The sequence below is a fragment of the Marmota monax genome, unplaced genomic scaffold (genome assembly GCF_021218885.2).
Source record: "Marmota monax isolate L192 unplaced genomic scaffold, Marmota_monax_Labrador192_F-V1.1 WCK01_AAM20220418_F8-fsc00132, whole genome shotgun sequence".
In the NCBI taxonomy this organism is placed as follows: Eukaryota; Metazoa; Chordata; class Mammalia; order Rodentia; family Sciuridae; genus Marmota; species Marmota monax.
This window is the reverse complement of record NW_026695199.1, coordinates 7645382-7668033: the sequence shown is the minus strand read 5'-3', so window position 1 is coordinate 7668033 and position 22652 is coordinate 7645382. Positions and strand designations below refer to the sequence as shown.

Here is a 22652-nt window from a genome sequence, read left to right as displayed (position 1 = left end):
AGACTTAATATGGATCTTCAAAACTGTACACAATAATGTATATGCCGGTTACTCATTTTCCTTTCCTTAGCAATTAAGAATCAGGCTACAGGCCACTACATTTTAAATGGCAAAGGGGAGGAAGCCAAGTCACGAACCTTCATAGATCTTGGTGTGGAGTGGGATTATAACATCGAAGATGACATTGAAACTCTTCACACTGATGGACCCCTACATGATCCCGTTATTGTTTTGGTATGTATCATTACAGGTTATTATGTAATTGATTTAGTTTATAATTTTATAATTAATTTATCTGAAAACAATTTTACCTTGGATATTAAATATTTATTTGCTGGTTTGTTATAATTTCTTTCCCTCCACCTCCACTCTTTGTATAACATTATCATTTACATACATTAAAAATTGTATCATACATTATTATGATTTTGACTTAACCAGTTGTCTTTTTTTTTTTAGAGGTTTTTAAAGATTTATTTTGTAAATTATGGAAATCTACAAATTATCTAAGTTGTGAACCAGTTGTCTTTTAAAGACAACAAATGGAAAGGTAGATTTTTATAGTTAACCAAAAATTTACCATTTCTGATACTCTTTCTTTCCTTGTCAATCTTAACTTTCCATCTGGTATCATTTACCTTCAGTACAGAGAACTTCTTGTAGCATTTCTCATAGTCTGAGTGTACTAGCAAAAAATTCTTTCAGCTTTCAATTATATGAAAATATTATTTCACCCTCATTTTTTAAAGCTATTTTCTTCACTAGATAAATAATTTGGGATTGCTGATTTTTTCAGTTTTTTTTTTCTTTAAGCATTTTAAAGATGTCTTTATGTTCTTATAGGGAGTTTGAGGGATTTGGTAGCTAATCAAAAATAAGATATGGCCACAGGTAGCATGAGCTCCTGAAAGCTTTATTTGGGTGAGGCTATAGCAGATTTGCAAGTAGGAATACCACCCAAAGAAGAAAAGGACCACAGAACTTAGGGGGAAGAAGGAAAGGAGGCATTTCAGTCAGCTTTGCACCACTGTGAACAAAAGACCCAACAAGAACACTTAGAGGAGGAAAAGTGTATTTTGGCACATGGTTTCAGGGGTTTAGTCCATAGAGTGGGCTGACTCCATAGCTCTGAGCCCAAGGTGAGGCAGAACATCATGGCAGAAGAAAGCAGCTCAGACAGTCATCCACAAGCAGAGAAAAAGCTCCTCTGTTCAAAAGGACTAAGTATAAAGGGATTTTCTTCGTCCAGTCACACCCTACCCGCCTACAGTTACTGCCCAATTAATCCATGTCAATAGATTAATCTACTGAGTAGGTTACATCTCTCATAAATCTTCTTGCATAGTCTCACACATGAGCTTTTGGGGGACACCACATATCTAACCTATGACAGGAGGAGAACACAGGTTGTCCACCTCTCTCGGAGATGTCACTGAGCAGCACTGTTGGGAGTCTGTGGGTCACAGAGCTCCTAAGAACAGCACCAGTGGGATTCTTATAGCCAATTATACCTTATTTATACCTAGCAAGTGTTTCATAGAGGTGCCAAGCAGGTAGGCTCTAAGTCACTAAGACTCTTTGTTTTCTTTTTTCTGTATAGCAGTTTGAGTAAGATATACATAGTTTGTGGTGTTCTTTGTAACATTCTTGGGGTTCACTGAGAATCTCATCTTTGTGGGTTGATGTTTTTCACGAAATCTGGCTAAATTTTCCATTATATCTTCAAGTCAGTTGCTCCCACACCATCTTTCTCTTTTCTACTCATGGGACTTACTCACATGCATGTTAAACATATTGAAATTGTTCCAAAAGTCTAAAGCCCCATTGGTTCTTATATAGTCTTTTCTAAATATTTTTTCAGATTGGATAATGTGTTGAGATCTATATATATAAATTCACTATTTCTTATGTGACTGCCAATCTGCCCTTGAGCCTGTCTGGTAAATTTTTAATGTCAGTTTTTTTTGTTTGTTTGTTTGTTTGTTTGTTTTTTGTTGTTGTTTTTTTATTGGTTGTTCAAAACATTACAAAGCTCTTGACATATCATATTTCATACATTTGATTCAGGTGGGTTTTGAACTCCCAATTTTACCCCAAATACAGATTGCAGAATCACGTCGGTTACACATCTACATTTTTACATAATGCCCTATTAGTAACTGTTGTATTCTGCTACCTTTCCTATCCTCTACTATCTCCCCTCCCCTCCCCTCCCATCTTCTCTCTCTACCCCATCTACTGTAATTCATTTGTCTCCTTATTTATTTTCCCTATCAGTACAATCCTTTCCCAGGATTTGTTCTCTCTTACTCTTTTTCTTTTCCCCCATTTCTCTGCTGATATATATTGGCTCATTATGACTAACATATCCTTTAAGTTCTGGATATTCATGTTGTCTGTTTTTCTAGGCTGATTTTTTTTCTTGTTGATTATGAATCACATTTTCCTGCTTCTTATAATTTTTCTTTCACTTTTCACTGGACATTATGGATGATAAATTGTGAAGTGTTTGGTTGTTTCACTTTGTTCAGCAGGCAGTTAGATCTTTGCAAGATCATCCTCCTAATCCTTTGAGATCTAGTTGTATTTTTCATTAGGACTGGTCTAGTTCAATTTAGTCCTTACTTTGTGGGGGGACCTTAATTGAATACCTCTGGTATTGATAAGGCCCCTTTGAGCTGCTGGGACTCTCCTCCCTGTCTGACCTCTGGTTCTTTGTTTCACTCCCACTCACTGTTAGAGCACATGGCATTTGGCCTTGGGCAGGTACAGATCAGCCCTTAGTTAAGGACCTGAGCAGCTTCTAGACCACCCCTCCCTGGGGCCACCCTTCTTCAGGCCCTTCCCTGGAGTTATAAAGTGTGACTTCTCATCCCTGTGCAGAGGTATAGACGCTGGCCCCTGCAGGAAGCAAGACTAGGCTTATTTCTCTCACCACAGGGATTGTTGTCCTTTGCCATTGTTATCTATCAGCCCCCCCCCCCCAAAGTTTCCTTCTATTTTCTGTGCAGTTTTATAGGTTTTAATATTAGGAAAGCAACTTTATTACTCTCTCATGGATGAATGTAGAAAACACCTATTTGATTTGAAATGCATTGTTTGGAGTCTGTATACAAACATTGATTGGATTCCATGCTTTAAAAAATCATACTAACTAAAACCAAATTTTCCTACTCCATTATAAGTCTTTTTTCCTTTGGGAATTATTTCCCTTTCAGAATTATTTCCCTTTTTGACTTTCGGGAGTTCTTTATACTCAGCAAGTCCACTGTGAAATAAATGATTTGTAAATATCTTCTTCCAGTCCATTGCTCCTTCTTAGTAGTTTCTTGGTATTTTAGCATTTACTAAAGTCCAATTTATTATTGTTGTTATTTTTTTTTCTTTTAGGCCTTGGTTTTTGGTGCTATAGAAGGATTTTTTGCCTAATACAGCATCAAAACAATTTCTCCTACTTTTGTTCTTGTGAAATTTTATAGTTTATGGTATTACATTTAGCATTTAGGTTTATGAAGCATTTTGAGTCAATTTAGTATGAATTGCTATGTTCTTATTTTTACATATTAATACAAATATAATTTGTCTATCATTGCAAAACAAACTACCCCAAACACAGTTGCTAAATACAAGCAACATTTGTCCCACAGTTTATGAAACTTGTGTATCTGAAAGCAGCTTACCTGACAAGTCCTCACCAAGAGAATCTCATGAAGTTGTTGTTAGCTGTGACTACAGTCGCCTCAAGGGTTGATAGAGTGACAGTGCCTCCAAGCTCAGCCACATGGTCCTTGAAAGGCCTCAGAAGATTGTTCCCAAGCTTTTCTGTGTGGTGGCTAGCAGACCTCCATTCCTTTCCAACCCGGCTTCTCCATAGGCTGCTTAAGTGTCCCTATAACATGGTGCTGTCTTCTACTGAGGCAAATAATGCGCATGACAGAAAAAGTGAGATGTGCAACCAATATGGAAGTCATTTCCAACATAATCTTGGACATATTTTTAAAACCAATAAAAGTCCAATTTGGTAAAAAGACTACCTTTTCACTATTCAGTTTACTTTTCATTTATGTCAAGTATTAATTGGCCAAATCTATATGAAATTATTTCTGGACCATCATTCTATTTCATAGCTTAGATAATTGCATAGCAAAAATATAAACTAATCAAGATTTCATTTACATTATTTAAAGCTCAAATGATTGATTGGAGACCAGAAGCTCTATTTTGCTGTTATAAAATTACACTCCTTTTAAGCAACATGGAGCCCTGATCCATACTACCATTCAGAATGCCTCAGGGCTCTACCCACTGATCACCATGTGGCCACAGGGGGTGGTAAGCTGTGCCAAAGGAACAAGATTTGTAGCCAGAAGTGGGATTGTGGATAACTTGTGCTGTATCACCATGACCTAGTCCTATCTAGAGAACTGGAAGCCCCAGCTTGGAGCTCTGGAGCATGGCTGTCAAAGCTTTAAAAAAAATAATTTTTTTAAAGTATATTACTTGTCTCACATGCACAAGGCCCTAGGTTCAATCCTCAGTACTGAGGGAAAAAAAAAAAAAGATATCTGGCCACGGTGTGAGAGTTAGGATTTCACTTTTAATGCTGTTTCAAACCAAAGACTAAGGAAAAAAGAAAATGGAACCCAGGTAACCAGAACCTGCACCCAGTGGGTTTATTGGTTTCTGAGACAAAAGCTGTTTTTAAGAGTTCTGTTTAAAATCCCACCTATTTATCCCTCTGTATACTTGGTATAACCCTATAAAAGATATAATGAAAATCAATTAAAACATATTTTTCTTTCTAAAAATGACTGTTTTGCCCTAAATAAAAATAAAAGGCAAATAACAAACTGAGAAAATGTTTGTGATTCTTATTACAAAAAAAGATTAATACTTCTAGTGCATAGATTGTTCAGAAAAGGAAAAGCTACATGAAACAATAAAAAGAAAAATGATGATCACGCAGTACACAGTAGACAAAATACAAGTGAGTCATAAACTTAGAAGGTTAAACTCCACTAATTGTCAAGTAAATAATTAAATGGTCTTTTCCCCCATCAAATTGATTAAGTTGAACGTTATATATAATTCTGAGTTATGGCATTTTCATGTACTGTACCATGGAAGTAACAGTTGTTCTAACTCTTCTGAAAGGCCACCCACCAGTCTCAAAAGAACTATGAAGAATGTATGAAAAAAAAACAAAAACAGAAATCCCCATAAAGGTGGGGACTATTTCTAATCAATACAAATATTCATTAGTAAGTGAATAGTTAAATAATATATGCTTTTAGGATTAAAAGCTAAGCTGACATTTCAAACCATGTTTTCTGAAAATATCTACTGTCTTGGAAAATACACATAACATATTAAGTGAAATAAGCAGAGCCAGGAAAAGTACTTAAGTCTATACTCACACACACACATTGGAATTACCTTGAGGAAATATCCGTAACTTTGATTTTGTTTGGGTCTATAGAATTATGACTGGTTTTTATTTTCTTTATATTTCTCCATAATGCATTTGTTTTCTGGAGGGAACATTATTATCTTTATCATTATAACAAAACAGTTATAAACTTTAAAATGTACTAAGGAAATGGTGTTCTTTAAGAAAACCTATAGTTAATTTTATGCAGTTATTTTTATAATAGAACTCTTACTCCTGAGTGTATGCATTTTTAGTATCATTATGTTCAGTCTTACACATGTGCATTTTTTTCTAAAATAGTGCACATTTGCAGTTGAATTGACAGAAATAAAAACATATTTAAGAAGCTATTAGAAAGTTTTCCAGTTTCAGTAAGAACAATATTCTGAAATATTTGTAAATTTTCACTCAAGGCTTAACTCTCAGATGATTTACATATGCATTTCACATGTGTCTTAGATTATACCTCAGGAGAATGATACCCGCTCTAGCCTGACATATAAGTATATCATCCATGAGGACTCTGTACCTACAATCAACAGCAACAACGTCATCCAGGAAGAACTGGATACTTTTGAGTGGGCTCTGAAGAGTTGGTCTCAGTGTTCCAAACCCTGTGGTGGAGGTAACATTTGAACACATTCATTATATTAAAATGCAATTCACACAAAAGTCAATCCTGCTTCTACTTTGAGGCTTTTCTCTAATTGAGGCTGCAATCTGAGAAACCACTAATATAACATCCAAAACGTAAGTACAAAACATTATTCCTAAAAATATCACAATCAGCAGAGGATTCCATCCACCAGTCGTAGAACCTTAAAAGCTACTTCCTCGTCTGTCTAGATCATTATGGCTTATGTCCCCTGTAGTGGAACTCTTAATCACTCTACTTTTCTGAAACTCCAGAATTCCCCGAAATTCAGTGTACTCAGATTATTGCCTTTCCCTCTACTTTAAATTTCTGTATTTATGCATTAAAGAGCTATTAGTTAACTCTGATGATACAACTGATTATGCTGTGTATTTGGAACCAGCTGATCTTCTGAATGTTTTTAGTATCAATGCATGAATACTTGCAATGACCCTATGAGATTGGTGCTGTTTATCATTTCTGTTACACTGATGGTGAAACTGCAGATCAGGGAAGATAAGTAATTTGTCCAAGGTCATAGGATTCAAACCCAGCTACCCTGGCTTCTGGTACATACTCTTCCTCACTACACCCTGCTGCCTCTCTGCTTCCCCAGAGTAAATCCATGAAGCTGAAGCTATGCTCAGTGTTTATCATTTTCTCCCTTCATCCCTTCCTCTCATTCTGAACAACAAAGGCTTGAGGATTGAGTTGGCCTAGACAAAATTCTCCTCAACAAGCAGGAGAAGGTGAGGGACTGTCACAAAAATAGCAGTGAATAATTGAGCATAAAGATAATTTGTTCAAAACAGGGAATTCTTGTGCAAATCCTTTATTTTATAATTGAAAATTCAAGAATGTATTCCCAAAGTGTTTCTGGAGGGAGGCATTAAATGTTTTTAGTTACTCATTAAGGATGACATGTAAACATTTACACTGTATAGATGCTTATTTAATTTCCATCCTCCCTTTTACTGTACACTCAACATTACCCTTCTTACCAGGCCAGATCTGTTCTTCCTCTCCAGGCTTCCGTCACGGTTTTGGAAGGGAAGATTGATGCAGTGGCCTTTTAACTAGTATCTGACTTTGATTTTCTTCTCTTCTTTTATTTCAAGGGAAATTTTCTTAAATGAATGAGTGGAACTATATTATTTTCCTGCCTAAAATCTTACAGTCTTCTCATGTTGCCCTGAAGATACATCATTTAAGTAACCCTTTCCAAAAATGAATAACCTGAATCTCATCATTGAGAGACAGTAAAACCGAAATTGTGGGACGTTTCTCAAAACTCTTGTCTTACACATTTCAAAAATATTAGATGCCATGAAAAACAAAAAGGGATTCAGAAACTATTTCTGATTGATGGAGGTTAAAAAGACATGTCAGTTTCCTTGATGAGAAAAGACATCACTGTAAAGAACATTATAAGGACAATTGACAGGTTTTCAATATGGTCTGCATATTAGATAATTGTCTGTGTTGAATTTTCTGATTCTTAAAAATTATATTGTTTATATGGAAGAGAATGTCCTTGTAACAAAATGTGACCTGACATTTAGGAGTGAATAATCAAAATTTCTTCAACTTATTCTCAAATAGTACAGGAAAAAATTACATATACAGTAAATTCTGTATAGTGATATATGGAAAATGTGATGACATGGTAACAAAATATTAATCTAGATGCAAAGCACACAAATTTCACGTTTTTTGTAAGTTTAAAATTTTTGAAAATTTCATGATTTTTTTTTTTAAACAAATAGAGACCTCCTTCATTTATTCTCTATGATTTTCAGGACAAATTCCATACATTTGTTTGGTGCTCAAGGCATCCAAGTTCTAATCCTTCCTCACCTCCTTCCTCTTCATACATGACACGTCAGCCATGTGAAGCACCTGCTTTTCTATTTGGGCTTCATTTCCTTTACCCCACACAGTTGGAAGATCAAGATTAAGCACAAAGAATTGCTGAGCTTGCATGCTTCCCCTGCCCCTCCTCCAGCTGAACTGGAGGCCTTTCCCTCCGTGTCCTTTTGGCGCCCCCTGCAGAAAGTTACGCACATAGCTCCATAAAAGCCTGTACTACTAGGCGTTGATGATGGAAATGCTTTTTTCATAGAGGTCTCTGGCACTAGACTGTGCTTATTCAATCTTAGTTCTCTAGCCAGTACACAGTCACTGTTTCATAGTTTATAATACTTATTAAATTTAGGCTCTGAAATAAGCATTTTTTCACTTTAAAGTAAGTTTAAGTGAAAGTGATAGAATCACTAACACCTAGTGCAGTGCCTTACTGTACCAGCACTCCGATATTTATTAAATGAGTGAATGTACAAATGAATTAATATATAATAGCATGAATACATGATTAAGGTCAAAGAAGCTTATTTTCTTTTCCAGGTTTCCAGTACACTAAATACGGATGCCGTAGGAAAAGCGATAATAAGATGGTTCATCGTAGCTTCTGTGAGGTCAATAAAAAGCCAAAACCTATTAGACGAATGTGCAATATTCAAGAGTGTACACATCCGCTGTAAGTATTTATTTTGACCATCATATCCTGAGGTCAAAATAAGGGCTTAAATGTCTTTAGCACATTTTAATTTTAAATTTGTTTTTAATCAAAACTTTATATGTACCTGATTTAAATAATTGAGTCATTTAATAGGAATTGTTTATAAAGCTGTGGTTCTCTGCCTTTCTTTATATCCTTGTTCTTAAAACATAACCACTTTCAGGCTTTATGTTTATTTTGCTATTTGGTAATTACTTGTTTCAATCTCTTTAAGAAGAATATTTTTGTTTCCACCACTTGCCTTTGGAGGGGGCAGAGTTCCATATTATGTATTGGACTTCTACTATGGAATATGAGGATTTAATTTTTTTTTTACCGCACTTACTCCTTCCTCAGTACTTCCAATGTTGACATATCTTTTAATGAGATTAATATCCAGAGCTTAGATTCTTTTAACACCCCTCTCTTCTACTAGGTCACATAGCATACTAATTGTTTCCTTTCTTGTATAACTGTTTAATCCAGAGTAAATGAAGATCTTGATTCTTATATTTGGTTTTCTACTACTTTTCATGAATCCATGCTTAAACTCTCTTCCTTAAATATTAATCCCCTCTAAATGCTAAACATTCAAGTATACTGGAACTTTCCTCTTAATAGAGACAGATGAACTCTGTGTCTTGCTTCCACCTAGACTTTCACCAGGCTTTCATCATGGTGATTTCCGTTGTCCCTCTCTTCTGCAAGAGCTCCTGTTTCCTGCCTTAGTTGTTTTCTCATCTCTTGGTTCATACAGTCATTCTAGTAGATTCTTTCTGGAGTTTCAGGGACAAAACAAATACAAAGTAAAACGTCTTATATAAAAACTAAATTCTTAGATACCCTAGAAAAGTATATAAGAGGTTGAAGTATAAGATTATAAAAGATGTCTTTCTTCTACTCTCACCCTTAATCACTTGGAGTCACATGCATATTTATATAATTCTAGACTGTATTTTCTCTGGAACACATCATTCTCTTATCTGCTGGACTCCAGTGTTGCTCTTGAAAAATTAGTGGTAATCCTGATTCTCAATTCTGTCTTTGTGGCCTGTATTTGTCTTCCAAAGCTCATAGGATCTTTTCTCTCTCATTGTGCTGTGTACTTGTAGACTTTTTCATTGACAAATAATGATCTTGTATATTTATTGGGGTATAGTATATTTTGTTACAGAATGATAAAATCATGCTAATTATTTTCAAATTACATCCTTTTTATGTGTGAGTGGTGTGAACATTTTATAATCTGCTCTTAACAATTTTGTAGTATACATTATATAAACTACAGTCAGGATTTGGTGCAGTAGACTTTAGATAGTCTTGCTAACTAAAACTTTGTTTCCTTTGACCAAGGTCTTCCCAATCCCTTCTGTTCCCACCCCCCCATCCATCCATCCCCTGGTAGTCAGCATACTAGTCTTTACTTCTGTGAGTTCTACTTGTTTAGACTGCACATATAAGTGAGATCATGCAGCCTTAGTTTTTGTGTGCCTGGCGCATTTTACTTGCCATCCAGCTTCTTCCAGGCTGTTGCAAATGACAGCTGTAGATCTTTGAAAACATAAAACCAATGTCTTTCATCTCTAGGAGATTTTCTTTGAAAAATTTTGTTTATGTTCTTTCTTTCTGGGACATTTGCTATTATAACTGTGCATCAATTATTTCTTTCTCAAGATGTTTGATCATTTCATATAATATTTGATCACTTTTGGAATATGAAATATTATTTCCTTTTTCATCCTTTATTTCGAGTCCCCCCTTCATGGGGTTTATCAGTGAATATGTTAATTGAGGCATACTATTTATTTGTTCTTTCCAAAGTTATTTTTCCTCTTCCTTTTTTTTTTTTTTCTTGCCATAGCTATGGAGTAGCAAAATATAACCAGGCAGTTTAAGACTGCCCTAGTCTCTCAAACTGATAGTGGAATGTTTTATAATAACTAGACTAGAGAATATCTACTCATTTTTGAAGACTGTACTAGTCACTTATTTTAAAGACAAAGATTATATACAAAGTGTATTTTTGAAAGCCATCTTTATGTCTGAACTTAATAGGGTAACCTTAAAATGTGTTTCAGAAGCCCTCAAGGGATCATTATTTAGGAGGTTTCAGAGTCACCAAGAGGACACACTTGTGATTGCCAGGTGGAATCAGTAGTGACAACCTAGTAGTGACATTCAGGACTCAGTAATGATATATAACAGAATGGTCCAGTATACTGTAACCACAACTGATTTGGATACTGCTTGGAGCACTGACATGGACACAATAATTTGGGAATGTTCCACAGGAAATCCTTTTGAGAATGTCTCTTTGGAAACATTTTTGTCAGATGCATTCATGGGAGCAGTCTCTGCCCAGCCCTGGCTGCACACTGCCTTTACCTTTCTGTCAAACCCCATGAAGTTCAATAAGAAGATCTGAATTATCCCAACAGGATAGACGAGTCCTTCAGGGCAACAACTGTTGAAATACGACAATCATTTCAGTGGGAATATTGAAACATGAGTAAAGGATAGATTTCATGCAAGCAGCAACAGCCAAGTTGATTTTCTTGGCAAGCATCCGGTGGATTCCTTTTTTTTTTCTTTTCACTTTCAGATATTACACAACCATTAGGCAATATGGCTAAAAATGTCTTGGTGCTATTTTTAAAACCACCTTCATGCTTGAACTTAACAGGGTAAACTTAGCATGAGTTTCAAGAATCCTCTGTAGATCATTCTTTAGGAAACAGTTTCAGAGTCACTGAGAGTCAGAAAAATATAATAGGAGATTAAAAAGGCAAGTGCTGGACCTGTTATTAGGGAGTTGACATCACTTCCTGACTGTACTGTGCCCTGCTAGGTTGCCAGTTGCACAGGGAGCAGAAAAATCTGGGCTTTACATTTTGGGAATAAAGCACATACCATCCATCCCAGTGACAGTGTTTAATCTTAACCCCCTATAGCTGGGTAGCTGAGGAGTGGGAACACTGCACCAAAACCTGTGGCAGTTCCGGCTACCAGCTTCGCACGGTGCGCTGCCTTCAGCCACTCCATGATGGCACCAACCGCTCTGTACACAGCAAGTACTGCGTGGGTGACCGTCCTGAGAGCCGCCGGCCGTGTAACAGAGTACCCTGTCCAGCCCAGTGGAAAACAGGGCCCTGGAATGAGGTGGGTGTGTGAGTTCTGTGTGCGTCAACATATGCAACATATTTTGGCTTAAACATCAGATGGGCTTGTGTGAACTGAGAAACTGGCATATTTTGTAATCACCTGGAGGTGCTAGGAAAAAATTTAAAATAATATTTGCAGTTTAGTTGTTAGGGGCAAACCACATTTGAATGTTTTGTGACTTGGAGGTTTCTAAAAGCTAACTGATCTTCTAAGATCTTTGCTGGTGTCCTTATTCCTACATGATAAATTCTAAACCCCTAACACAGGATGTAGGGCCCTGCTCCATTTGGCAACACTCCATCTCCTCTTATTCTCTCTTCATTCCAGATCTCTGTCTCCATTTGAGTAAATGTTTCACTATTCCAATCAGACCCTGCTTGTTCCAGTCTCCTACCTTCCATCTGGCTTGCTTTCCCTCTTCACCAAGGCTCAAAGCCACAATACAGACTCCTGCCTTCCTGGAGATGCTCTTCTGCCAGTACCTCCTCTGCATTCAAAAATCCTTCAGCTTTCCTTTAGCATGCTGTTACATGTGGTCCATTGTGACTCCTGCCTCTGAGTCTATGCTTGCCCGTAGTCCACACATTTCTCAAAAAAACATTGTGCTTTGCTTCCCCAGGACCCAGCTAGTGCCCGGGGTAGAACTTTTTGGGGACTGGCTAACTGATGGCTGCATTGCTTGAGCTACCACCTGTGTTTGTTATTTCTAAAGACTGAAGGAATTACGGGGCCATAGGAAGAGAGTTTATAGGAGGAAAGGGCATCCAAAAGCAGGTAGAGAACAAGGAAGAAGTGGAGACCAGGAACAGGCAAGTGAAAGTCACCCACACAGAACCATAACTTATGCCCTGTTCCTCCTCCGAGACCCCAAACCTTATAAGGTTCTCCTCCATAGTTTCTATCTAGATCAGTAGTATGGAAATTTCTGGACTTATTTTCAGAGAAGTGAGCCCCCTTCATTAGAGAAATGAATACATGAGAATGACATGAGAGTAGTTCCCTAAGAGGGTGAATTGACCAAGGTAGCTTGTCAGTAAATTCTGCCATCTGTGTAAAAGATGAAATGGGGCACTCCACACCATGCCTGGCTCCCTGGAAAGAGCAGAATCAGTGATCATCATCATCAGGGGCTTCTTCCCTACGGAATGCTTACATGCAGGCACTTTGCCTCTGCTTTGGGCACACTGCCTCCTTGGCCTTTAGACCTATAAAGATCCTCTGAGCCCAGCTTTCTGGATGATGAAACTGAGGCTCTTAAGAAAAAGCAATGTGCTCAGGTTCGTAACTGCTGCAGCCAAGGTATAAACCCAGGATTGTCTGTTTTCAGAGTATCTGCACAGCACCACCTCTGTAGAGAAAGAACTCCAGAGCTGAGGGGTCTGCACGTGGGTGCCTGTGAGCACTTGCATGTCCAGTCTTGGTGGAATAAACCTCTATAGTTACAGCCTTTGTTTCTGTAGTGTTCAGTGACCTGTGGCGAAGGAACAGAGGTGAGGCAGGTCCTGTGCAGGGCTGGAGACCACTGCGACGGTGAAAAGCCAGAGTCCGTCAGAGCCTGTCAGTTGCCTCCCTGTAATGGTAGGTGTGATACTAATTGATTTCACTGCTCTGATAACATTTCTGAATCGCAAAGAGAAGAATTTCTTTTCAGGATAAGCTCTGGAATTTATATTTGCTTATCAAGAAATAACCAAGGGAAAACATCTTTAAAATATTAGTCTAAGAATTATTTAGGGTGGGGGGGACTGCTTATTTTCCATTATGTTCTTTAAAATTTCACATCATTGAAAAATTAATTTAACATTGCACCAGGTTTTGATATATATATATATATATATATATTACTAACATTATTTAATGTTTAGGCATGAAGATAGTAACTGTTACTCAACCTGATAGCCATTTCCAATAACTGTCCATTAATATACGGAGTGATTTCAAGATAGGCACCTTGCACACATACTAAAATTAAGCATTTGCCTGATCTACCAACACTGTATTGCAAAATCAGACCTTGTTTTATTTAACTGATTTGCAATTTTAAAACAAAAATGTATTGGATAGTTTCCATCTGTATGAGACGCTCTCCTTCTACCTGTTTTTCTTTCTGTTTCCATTCTCTGTTTACAACTGTTTCTTTCCCTCCTTGATTTCTTGGTGCCTGTCTTGCTCTCTGTCTCAGACATAATGTCTATGTGTCACTCACTTTCTCTATGTCTACCATCATACATGCTTTTGGGGTGGATGGGTATAAACCCTCTTCTTGTTCTCTCTATCCCTCCTAGTCTCCCTAACTTCACCTTTCCCTCTCCCTTTTCTCCCCTGCTGTCTTGGACCATTAAAGCTGCTATAATAAAATACCTCAGACCAGGTAATTTCTAAGTAAGAAAATTTATAACTCATAGTTCTGGAGACTGGAAAGTCTAGTATCAAGGCACCTGAACATTAGTGTCTAGTAAGGGCTTCATAGATGGTGCTTTGTCTTCACATGAGGAAGGGGGCTGGGGAGGAACCCTGGAGCCTTTTATAAAGGCATCAATCCCATAAAGGGCTCCATATTTGTGACCTAGTCACCTCCTAAAAGCCCCAGCTTTCCATACCACCACCTTCAAGGTCATGTTCCAACACATGAACCTTGAAGGGACACACTGCCTTCTTCCTCTCAGCCCCCTTGTCACGACTCCTCCATCTCTTTTACACCATGTCTCCTTTCTTCCTATCCTCTCCACGATTCTGTTCTCTTCTCACTATCTCGCACTTTCTCTCCTTCCCTGCTCATCCTCCTGCACCACAACCTTCCTCTTAAGAACAGTTCTCCCACATCCATGCCTGATAAATAACAACGGCAGCCACTGCTTTAAAACACTGGTGAGTCTCAGGACTAAACAAGTAGCTTTTCCTGCAGCCTACAACTCCATAAGGAAGCCCGTAGGTGAATCTCAACATCTGCTGTGCTATTTTTTTTTAATCCAAGAAAAGCATCCAGGCCTATTTTATTGAATGTTTTATGTTTTAAAAATTTCAACTTTCATGTCTTTAAGCCTTAAACATAATTTCACTATAAATTTTTCACTTGAAATGGCAAGAACAAGTATGACCACGAGGGGGAGACATAGGACTTAATATTTGATCACTTTGGAAAGAGGGAATGCTCTTTGCTTTGACTTGGGTTTTGAGCTTTCAGACTTGTTTACTGTCATTATATTTTGTCCTTATATAGCAACTGCTGTCAAGAGGCTGCATACTTTGTAAGCCTTATTGGTCACTATAGTTGCTAGAACTGTGTCCAAGTGCCAATGAGATTTTGCTTGATTCTCCTTCATACAGGAGAAAATGTCTTTACTGTAAAACCTAGGTGCAAAGGAGATAGCATAACTAGATTAGTGGTTCCACGGTTCTTTCAGCTGCTCTTTTGCTCTGGCCTAAAGATCAGTTCTGGTTTCTGCCAAATATGTAGTAATCCCCCTCAGAGTCTTAAGCTACTCTTAGGAGAAAAATGGCCTTTTGTGACCAGGTCTGAAGCCCTTCCCATCTATGCCCAAATTACCATAAAGTTAATGTGTTCCTTTATAGCCCTCCCTTTACCTCCTCCCCCAAGGAGCACATTCTGGCTCTGATGGATCTCTGCAGTGCCATAGTGCTCATACTTATGGATTGTCACATGGGGTCCTTTTCTAACACAGGACAGGTCATACCTCCAAGGTAAGCCTTCAAACAGAGGAGATGGTTAATCGGCAAAGGAAAGAGAATACAGGTCTTTCAATTAAGGTCTCTTGAACATACTGGAAGAGGTTTCCTTATTTTAAGATGCAGGCATAGAAAAAGTAATTCACAAATGATGAGGAATTGATATTTAAGTGAAACCAATTAATGTAATCCTCAGGCTTTCCCATTGTAATTAGATTATGGCCTCAGATAATATGAAGAATTCAAACACATAGTATATATTAGGCCTGCGAATGTCAAGGCCATGCATCATCCCACAATTAGGGCCTTTTGTTTTTTCTTATCAATGTCTCTGGCAAGTAGCAAAAATATGCTATTTCCCAACACATTGTGATTTTTTATTATCATTAATTTATTTATCTATTTTAATTAAGTATATATGATAGCAGAATGCATTTTGACTCACTACACACAGTTGTAGCACAACTTTTCATTTTTCTGGTTGTACAGCATATAGCATCGCACCCTATGTGCAGTCATACATGTTCCTAGGTTAATGATGTCCATCTCATTCCACCATCTTTCCTAATCCCATGCCCCTTTCCATCCCTCCCTCCCCTTTGCCCAATCAAAGTTCATCCATTTTCCCTTGCCCCTCCATTATGGATCAGTGTCCACTTATCAGAGAGAACATTTGACCTTCAGTTTTTTGGGGATTGGCTTACTTCATTTAGCATGATATTCTCCAACTCCATCCATTTACCTGCAAATGCCATATTTTATTCTCTTTTAATGCTGAGTAATATTTCATTGTGTATATATGCCACAGTTTCTTTATCCATTCATCTATTGAAGGGCATCTAGGTTGGTTCCACAGTTTAGTTATTGTAAATTGAGCTGCCATAAACATTGATGTGGCTGTGTTACTACAGCTTGCTGGTTTTAAGTCCTTTGTGTATAGACCAAGGAGTGGGATAGCTGGGTCAAATGGTAGTTCCATTCCAAGTTTTCTACAATGGAATATTCTTCATTAGTACCAGATACTGTTTGACCTACTGAATAAACTTATGAGAAAATTGACAAATTTTACCCAAATTTGTGCTTTCCAATAAGAATCTGAAAAAATTCAATGGCAAACATAAGACCATGGCATTCAAGATGGATAATATTCTTTTTATCAAAATGGTATTTTCATTTTTCTTTTGGTATTACATTCTCTTAAGAATTACTTTATTCCAAAAAAATCTCTAGTGTTTGATTTTAATGTAGAGGGTACCCTATTAGAAAGCCAGAAATACAGTCTAATAAATTTTCATAACAACAGATGCCCCTTTTTATCCTAAGATATATATTCCTACTTGGAAGAAAAAACTACCCTCAGTGGTCTGCTAGAGATTTTAAAAAGTTGAAGATCCCAATCCTTTGTAGATAATGTAGATAAGACTGCCGATTTCAGCAAATTCATCCTAATGTTCATATTTTTAATTCAGAGGCTCATGTGACAGCTCCCATTGATGTCAGATTTTATAATTGTGAACAATTTTAATTTTGTCTTTCCTTTTATGTTTAGAGATGCATATTATTTTTTCTTTTTGCAGATGAGCCATGTCTGGGAGACAAGTCCATATTCTGTCAGATGGAGGTGCTGGCACGATACTGCTCCATACCAGGTTATAACAAGCTCTGTTGCGAGTCATGTAGCAAGCGTGGCAGTACCCCGCCACCACCATACCTTCTAGAAGCTGCTGAAGCTCATGATGATGCAGTCTTCAATCCCAGTGATCTCCCTGGATCTCTAGTGATGCCTACACCTTTCACTCCTTACTATCCAGAGACTCCTGCTGAGAAAAAGTCTTTGAGTAGCATCTCTGCAGTGGGGAGTCCAAATGCATATGCTGCTTTCAGGCTGAACAGTGAACCTGATGGTGCTAACTTACCCCAAAGGAGAGCTCAGCAAACCAGAAGTAAGACACTGAGCCTGGTCTCAATACCGTCCTCCTCACCCACCAAGAGTGGCCACCTCCATTCTGCTTCACAGAGGGCGGCCGATTCCTTCCTGGCAGTCAGTGATTCAATAGGTGCCTCTTCTCAGGCAAGAACCTCAAAGAAAGATGAAAAGATTATTAACAAGAGACGTCTGATAAGATCATCCACCTTAGAAAGATGAAAAAGTGAAATTTTAAGGGTAGAAATCAGAAGGAAACCTGGACAACCTCCCTCTCCACATGGTGCATACAACTTAGTGGAAATCTCCATAGCTCTCCAACTCATTTTATCCATAAGTGAAAGAACAAAAAGTGCTGGTTCACTTTTCTAGTTGCTTTCATCCTCCTCCTGTTCTGCATTGACTCATTCACCAGAATTCGTTGGAAGAAAGCACCAAAGATTACTAACGGGGAAAATAGGTTGCTATGTGTGTTGGTCACTCTCTAATGAAGAAAAGGGACTGGAATCAATTGTGCATATCAGCTGGATTTTTGTTTTAAAAAGTTACAGTAAACATTTTTAAAAGAGATGCCAACAGTTTACACTTCAAGAAATTTTGGAAATGGAGCAGAGAATTCATAGACTTGTATTCCTATTTATCTATATTAGAAATATTGTATGAGCAAATTTGCAGCTGTTGTGTAAATACTGTATATTGCAGAAATCAGTATTATTTTAAGAGATGTTCTCAAATGATTGTTTACTATCTTACATTTCTGGATGTTCTAGGTGCCTGTCATAGAGTATTGCCTTATTTTACATTCCATAGATTGATTTTCAAGGCAGAATGTTGAGAAGTTAGAATCATAGCTACCGACAATACAAGAGGTTTTGTTGTATGACTTTTGTTGAATCAATAATGTGATACCTAAATTATAGAAAAGGAAAAAAACAGAAGCTTCAGACTTGTAAGTCTTGCTTTACCTATTGCCTTCCATCCTGTAATTAAAAGGAATTAGGAGTGGTGTCAGAGTACACTTTTGGTCACAGAGAACAGTGAATGAGCAAGATAAAGCCAAAACCCTCTTGCCAGGACCTCTGTAAGCACCATTGAGGTGTCCTGTGTTCTTATGTTGTTTAATTTCCTAGTGTTGGTATACGAACAGTTATACTTGATGTACTATATTAATCACAAAGAAAAAAGGTTCTGGAAAGATTTGTGGGTTGGTAGCTGAGAAAATACCATCAAACTTGAATTGACCCTCAAGGATAGTACTGCTTTGGAAGGTTCAAGAAAGCATTTGTCAATGGTTAAGATATTTATTTTCTGCATGGTTCATATCCAAATGTTCACAACCACAATGCATCTGACTGCAATAATGTACTAGTAATTTATGTCAGTGATCACCTTGCTCACAGCAAAGCCAGAAATGCTCTCTCCAGGGAGTAGATGTAAAGTACTTGTATATAGTATTCAGAACCGAAGATATTTATTAAAAGTTGATTTGTTTTCTTGATAGTATTTTTATGTACTAAATATTTACGCAAATATCAATGATATTTCGTAAACTAGAGAGATAATTAGCATGCATTTGTTTTGTGCATAGAAAAGAAATTTAAGCAAACCACCACAGCCAATGCAAAAAGCTAAAACTGAACAAATTTGATGTAAAAATTTTGCATTTTTAAAATAGTTCATATAGAGCTGATGACTTATTCCCGTTCAAAGAAATAGTGAATTAGTTACTTCAGGAATGTATTCTCAGCATAATGTTTTTGAGGTCAGTACATCAACTGCCTAAAAGCACATTATGCAAATTAAAATACAGATATGCTAACCTCTCAAAGCACAGAATGTGCAAAGACTTCTGCATTTTAACTGTTGTAAAATAACAGCCGAAGCCATTGACTCTATACCTCTAAAGAATCGCTGCTACTTTGTGCAAGAATTTTAAAGGAGGGTTCCAGACAGATAGTAAAATAATCCCCTGGCCTTAAATAGAAATCATTTTTTATTTTCCCTAAAAGTTTCCCCTGAATGAAATTCTCTCTAGTTTACTTGCGTGTGCATATGTCTTGTCCACAGGGAATATACAGATGGTCACACACATACACCTCTCATAAAGATGTACATATTCATTATACTTCTGAGCTTCCTTTTCTACTAAGCTAAAAATTCCTTTTTATTAAAGTGTACACTACTGATGCTGTTTGTTGTATTGGGAACACACATAGCAATAAAAAAAAATGTCAACACAGATCTGGCTTTTTCTAGATTTTATCATCAGATTCACCCCATGGTCCTGGACTAGTATCTTTCTACAAGGGAATGGGCTTAAATTAAATGACAGTGACTCCTATTTTCACATTAGGGTGTATCATTTTTAAAAAAGAGAGAATAATAGATTGTGGGCTGTGGCATTCAGCTAAGATCTGTCCCACCATACTACAGAGAGGGAAAAAGAAGATGGTAAAAATGCTAGTTTTATGAGAGGGAAAGGGGGGCTCCTATCTTTCAAAATGTGCAACTTGTGATTTTTAAATAAAAGCCGCCCGCCAGCTTTGAATCCTGATTACCTGAGGTTTGGTGGGAAGAGTCCTCTCTAGATTCAGGACTATGGGGAGGAAGGGAACATACCAGAGGATGACCTCTGATTATGTAACAGGAGACACTGTGTTCAAATGGGTAACCACCACATTACAAAGTAGACAGACTCAGATCTGGTCCTTATCTAACACTTCATACCTGAATGGCCTTGGGTAGCCTGCTTTAGGCTCCTTATCTGTATAAGGAGACAGAACTGTCAATATCACTGCTTGATTGTCAAGAGAAATGAGATAAGCTGTTAACACAGGGCCTAACACATAATGGCTCATAATAGAAGAATGTCCTTGTCCTCATAGTCTTCATCATTATCTTCTCTAGATCTAGGTTCAACAACCAGTGTGAATCACTGTAGCTAAGTCTCATTAAGAATGGAAAATGTATAGTTTTGAGAATTTAAAACTACTCAGCTTTAAAAATTGAGAGAATTAACTCATTAAAAACCATCTCTAAATGTTGATGCTGAAGAATTGTAGCTAATTGTTGCCACTTTCCCTTTGTGAACAAAAAAGAATCAAATTAAGGGGCTCACTATTAATTGCATATTCCTGCAAAGATAGTCAATGGTGCAATAATGTTCCAAATTATTAGCAAGCAAAGTGTGTTTCTCATTTTGACATTTATGTATTTTTAAGAAAAAGCCACTTAAATATGATGAAAGAAAAAAAATCAAATGAGAAGTGATGAAAACATAAGTCAAAAAAGGAACATCCCTTGTTAAAAGAAATGTTAAAACAGGACTGTTAAAACTGCTTAAAATGAATAAAATATGAAAACCACCTTGGGGTTAGGCATCTACCATGACAATACCTAATAGAAACATTTGCTTGGTGCTCAGATACTTTTGATGAATTCACCCTCCAGAGCCAGAAACAAAATTTTAAAAGTCACTAAAATATTGTCGACCAAAAATAGAAAGCATAATTTACTAAAATGAATGTGAAACATGAATTATATAAAGAAACAAACATGCTGTAAATTTCTGCAAATCATCTTGCAGAATACTTCCTAGGCTTCACACATCCTGGTGGATATAGGTGTGGGGAAAAAAAATTCTCCATGGCTACCCTAATGATGCTGCATTAAATGTATCTATTTGAAATGTTGCTATTTTCCTGCCAATTCATAGTTTCAAACAAATCACTGATCTTTGTAATTATTTTTTACCCATTTGATTGTTAACAATTCACCTGGGGCTGATTTTGGTTTGTTTAATCTACCAAAACTTCCTAAATATTCTGTTAAGAGAAGAGGATGATTTTTCACAGCCAACTATTATTCTTAATGTTGCTATCCTGTCCTGCAGGATCAACTCTAGAAGTTTAAACCATGTAACAAAGCTCTTGTGCAATCAGTCATTACTAGAGTGACATATCCATAAGAAGGACAATTCTTTCAAGATCCTCATCTTGAAGATTTACATGATGCTCACATAGTAGTTCAAGGGGGAAAACAAACTTCTTCGTGATGGAAAATATAATCACAGTAGGTCTGTTTTCTATTTTGATGACAAAGTGATAAGTTCTGAAATTCACAAGACTTTAGGGTCCCTGGTCAAGAGTGTGAGTGCTAAAGTCTGACAGCTGGGCTTACATCCTGATTTGCAGTCAACTCATGATTTGACTGTTTTGGTTTTTTTTTGTTTTTTTTTTTTTGGTGTTGTTTGTTTTTTGTTTTCTTTCACATGCCCAAACAAACCTATTCCTTTATCTGTAAAAGGATGGTAATGGTATGCATTTCATGGGCTGTTAGGCAAAAATTTCTATAGTCCAGGAAAAGCAGCAAATACAGTTCCTGCAGACATTGCATGTTCAATATAGGTTTGTAATTGTTTTTCCCAGAAAACCTGTGTTTAAAGATAAATATCATTTTACAGATAATCAACAGACCTCAAAAGATTGAACTCAATCATTTAAAACAGAAGCTACAATCTTCACATAGTCCCATCTGCCCAAAAGTGACCCTTGTATCCAAAAGAATGTGGAACACAAGGATGCAGAGATTTGTATGAACAATAACATATAACAGTTATTACATGAGCTGGCAGATGACTCCAAAAATCAAAGCAACTGCCTTTCTGTGGTACATTGTATACCACAAGATAATGTCCACAGACTTGCTGCCACTAAACCCTCTTTCGGCAAGTAGCATACTTTCTCTGAGGTCCAGAGAAGGGACTCAGGCTATTACATGCCAAGGGAAGGAGGACTCACATGGGACCTTAATTCTAATTGAACTACGTGTTGTCTCTGGACACACAAATATCCCTATTTATTTTGTTTTCTTCATTAGTACCAGACACTGTTTTACCCACTGAATAAACTTCGTAACTATCTAACACAGATTTATAGTCATGACTGTGGGGTCCCTTCCTTTTCCAGCCTTTTCCTCCCTCTGCCTTATTGGACAGGATCAGGAACATTGGAGGACATTTATCAGACCTTTTCCAGCCTTTTCCTCCCTCTGCCTTATTGGACAGGATCAGGAACATTGGAGGACATTTATCGGACCTTTTCCAGCCTTTTCCTCCCTCTGCCTTATTGGACAGGATCAGGAACATTGGAGGACATTTATCGGAATGAGTCACATTTCTCTATTTTTTTTTTTTTTACCAGAAGCTCTATCTAAATCATAAGATGTAATATTCTCATGTTTTGTTGGGTCTATTTTT

At 37.2% G+C, this 22652-nt stretch overlaps 1 protein-coding gene across 1 annotated transcript in view; it reads left to right on the top strand.

The window, feature by feature from the left end:
• The window catches only part of Adamts3 (ADAM metallopeptidase with thrombospondin type 1 motif 3), a 258179-nt gene extending 238545 nt beyond the window's left edge, over positions 1 to 19634 (top strand). Inside the window, exons 17-22 of the mRNA XM_046428779.2 lie at positions 71 to 234; positions 5891 to 6056; positions 8469 to 8601; positions 11574 to 11781; positions 13245 to 13362; positions 17049 to 19634. Coding sequence (XP_046284735.1) covers positions 71 to 234; positions 5891 to 6056; positions 8469 to 8601; positions 11574 to 11781; positions 13245 to 13362; positions 17049 to 17617 — 1358 coding nt within the window. The 3' untranslated portion in view covers positions 17618 to 19634. The remainder of the gene's footprint in view (positions 1 to 70; positions 235 to 5890; positions 6057 to 8468; positions 8602 to 11573; positions 11782 to 13244; positions 13363 to 17048) is intronic.
• The last annotated feature ends 3018 nt before the right edge of the window (positions 19635 to 22652 follow it).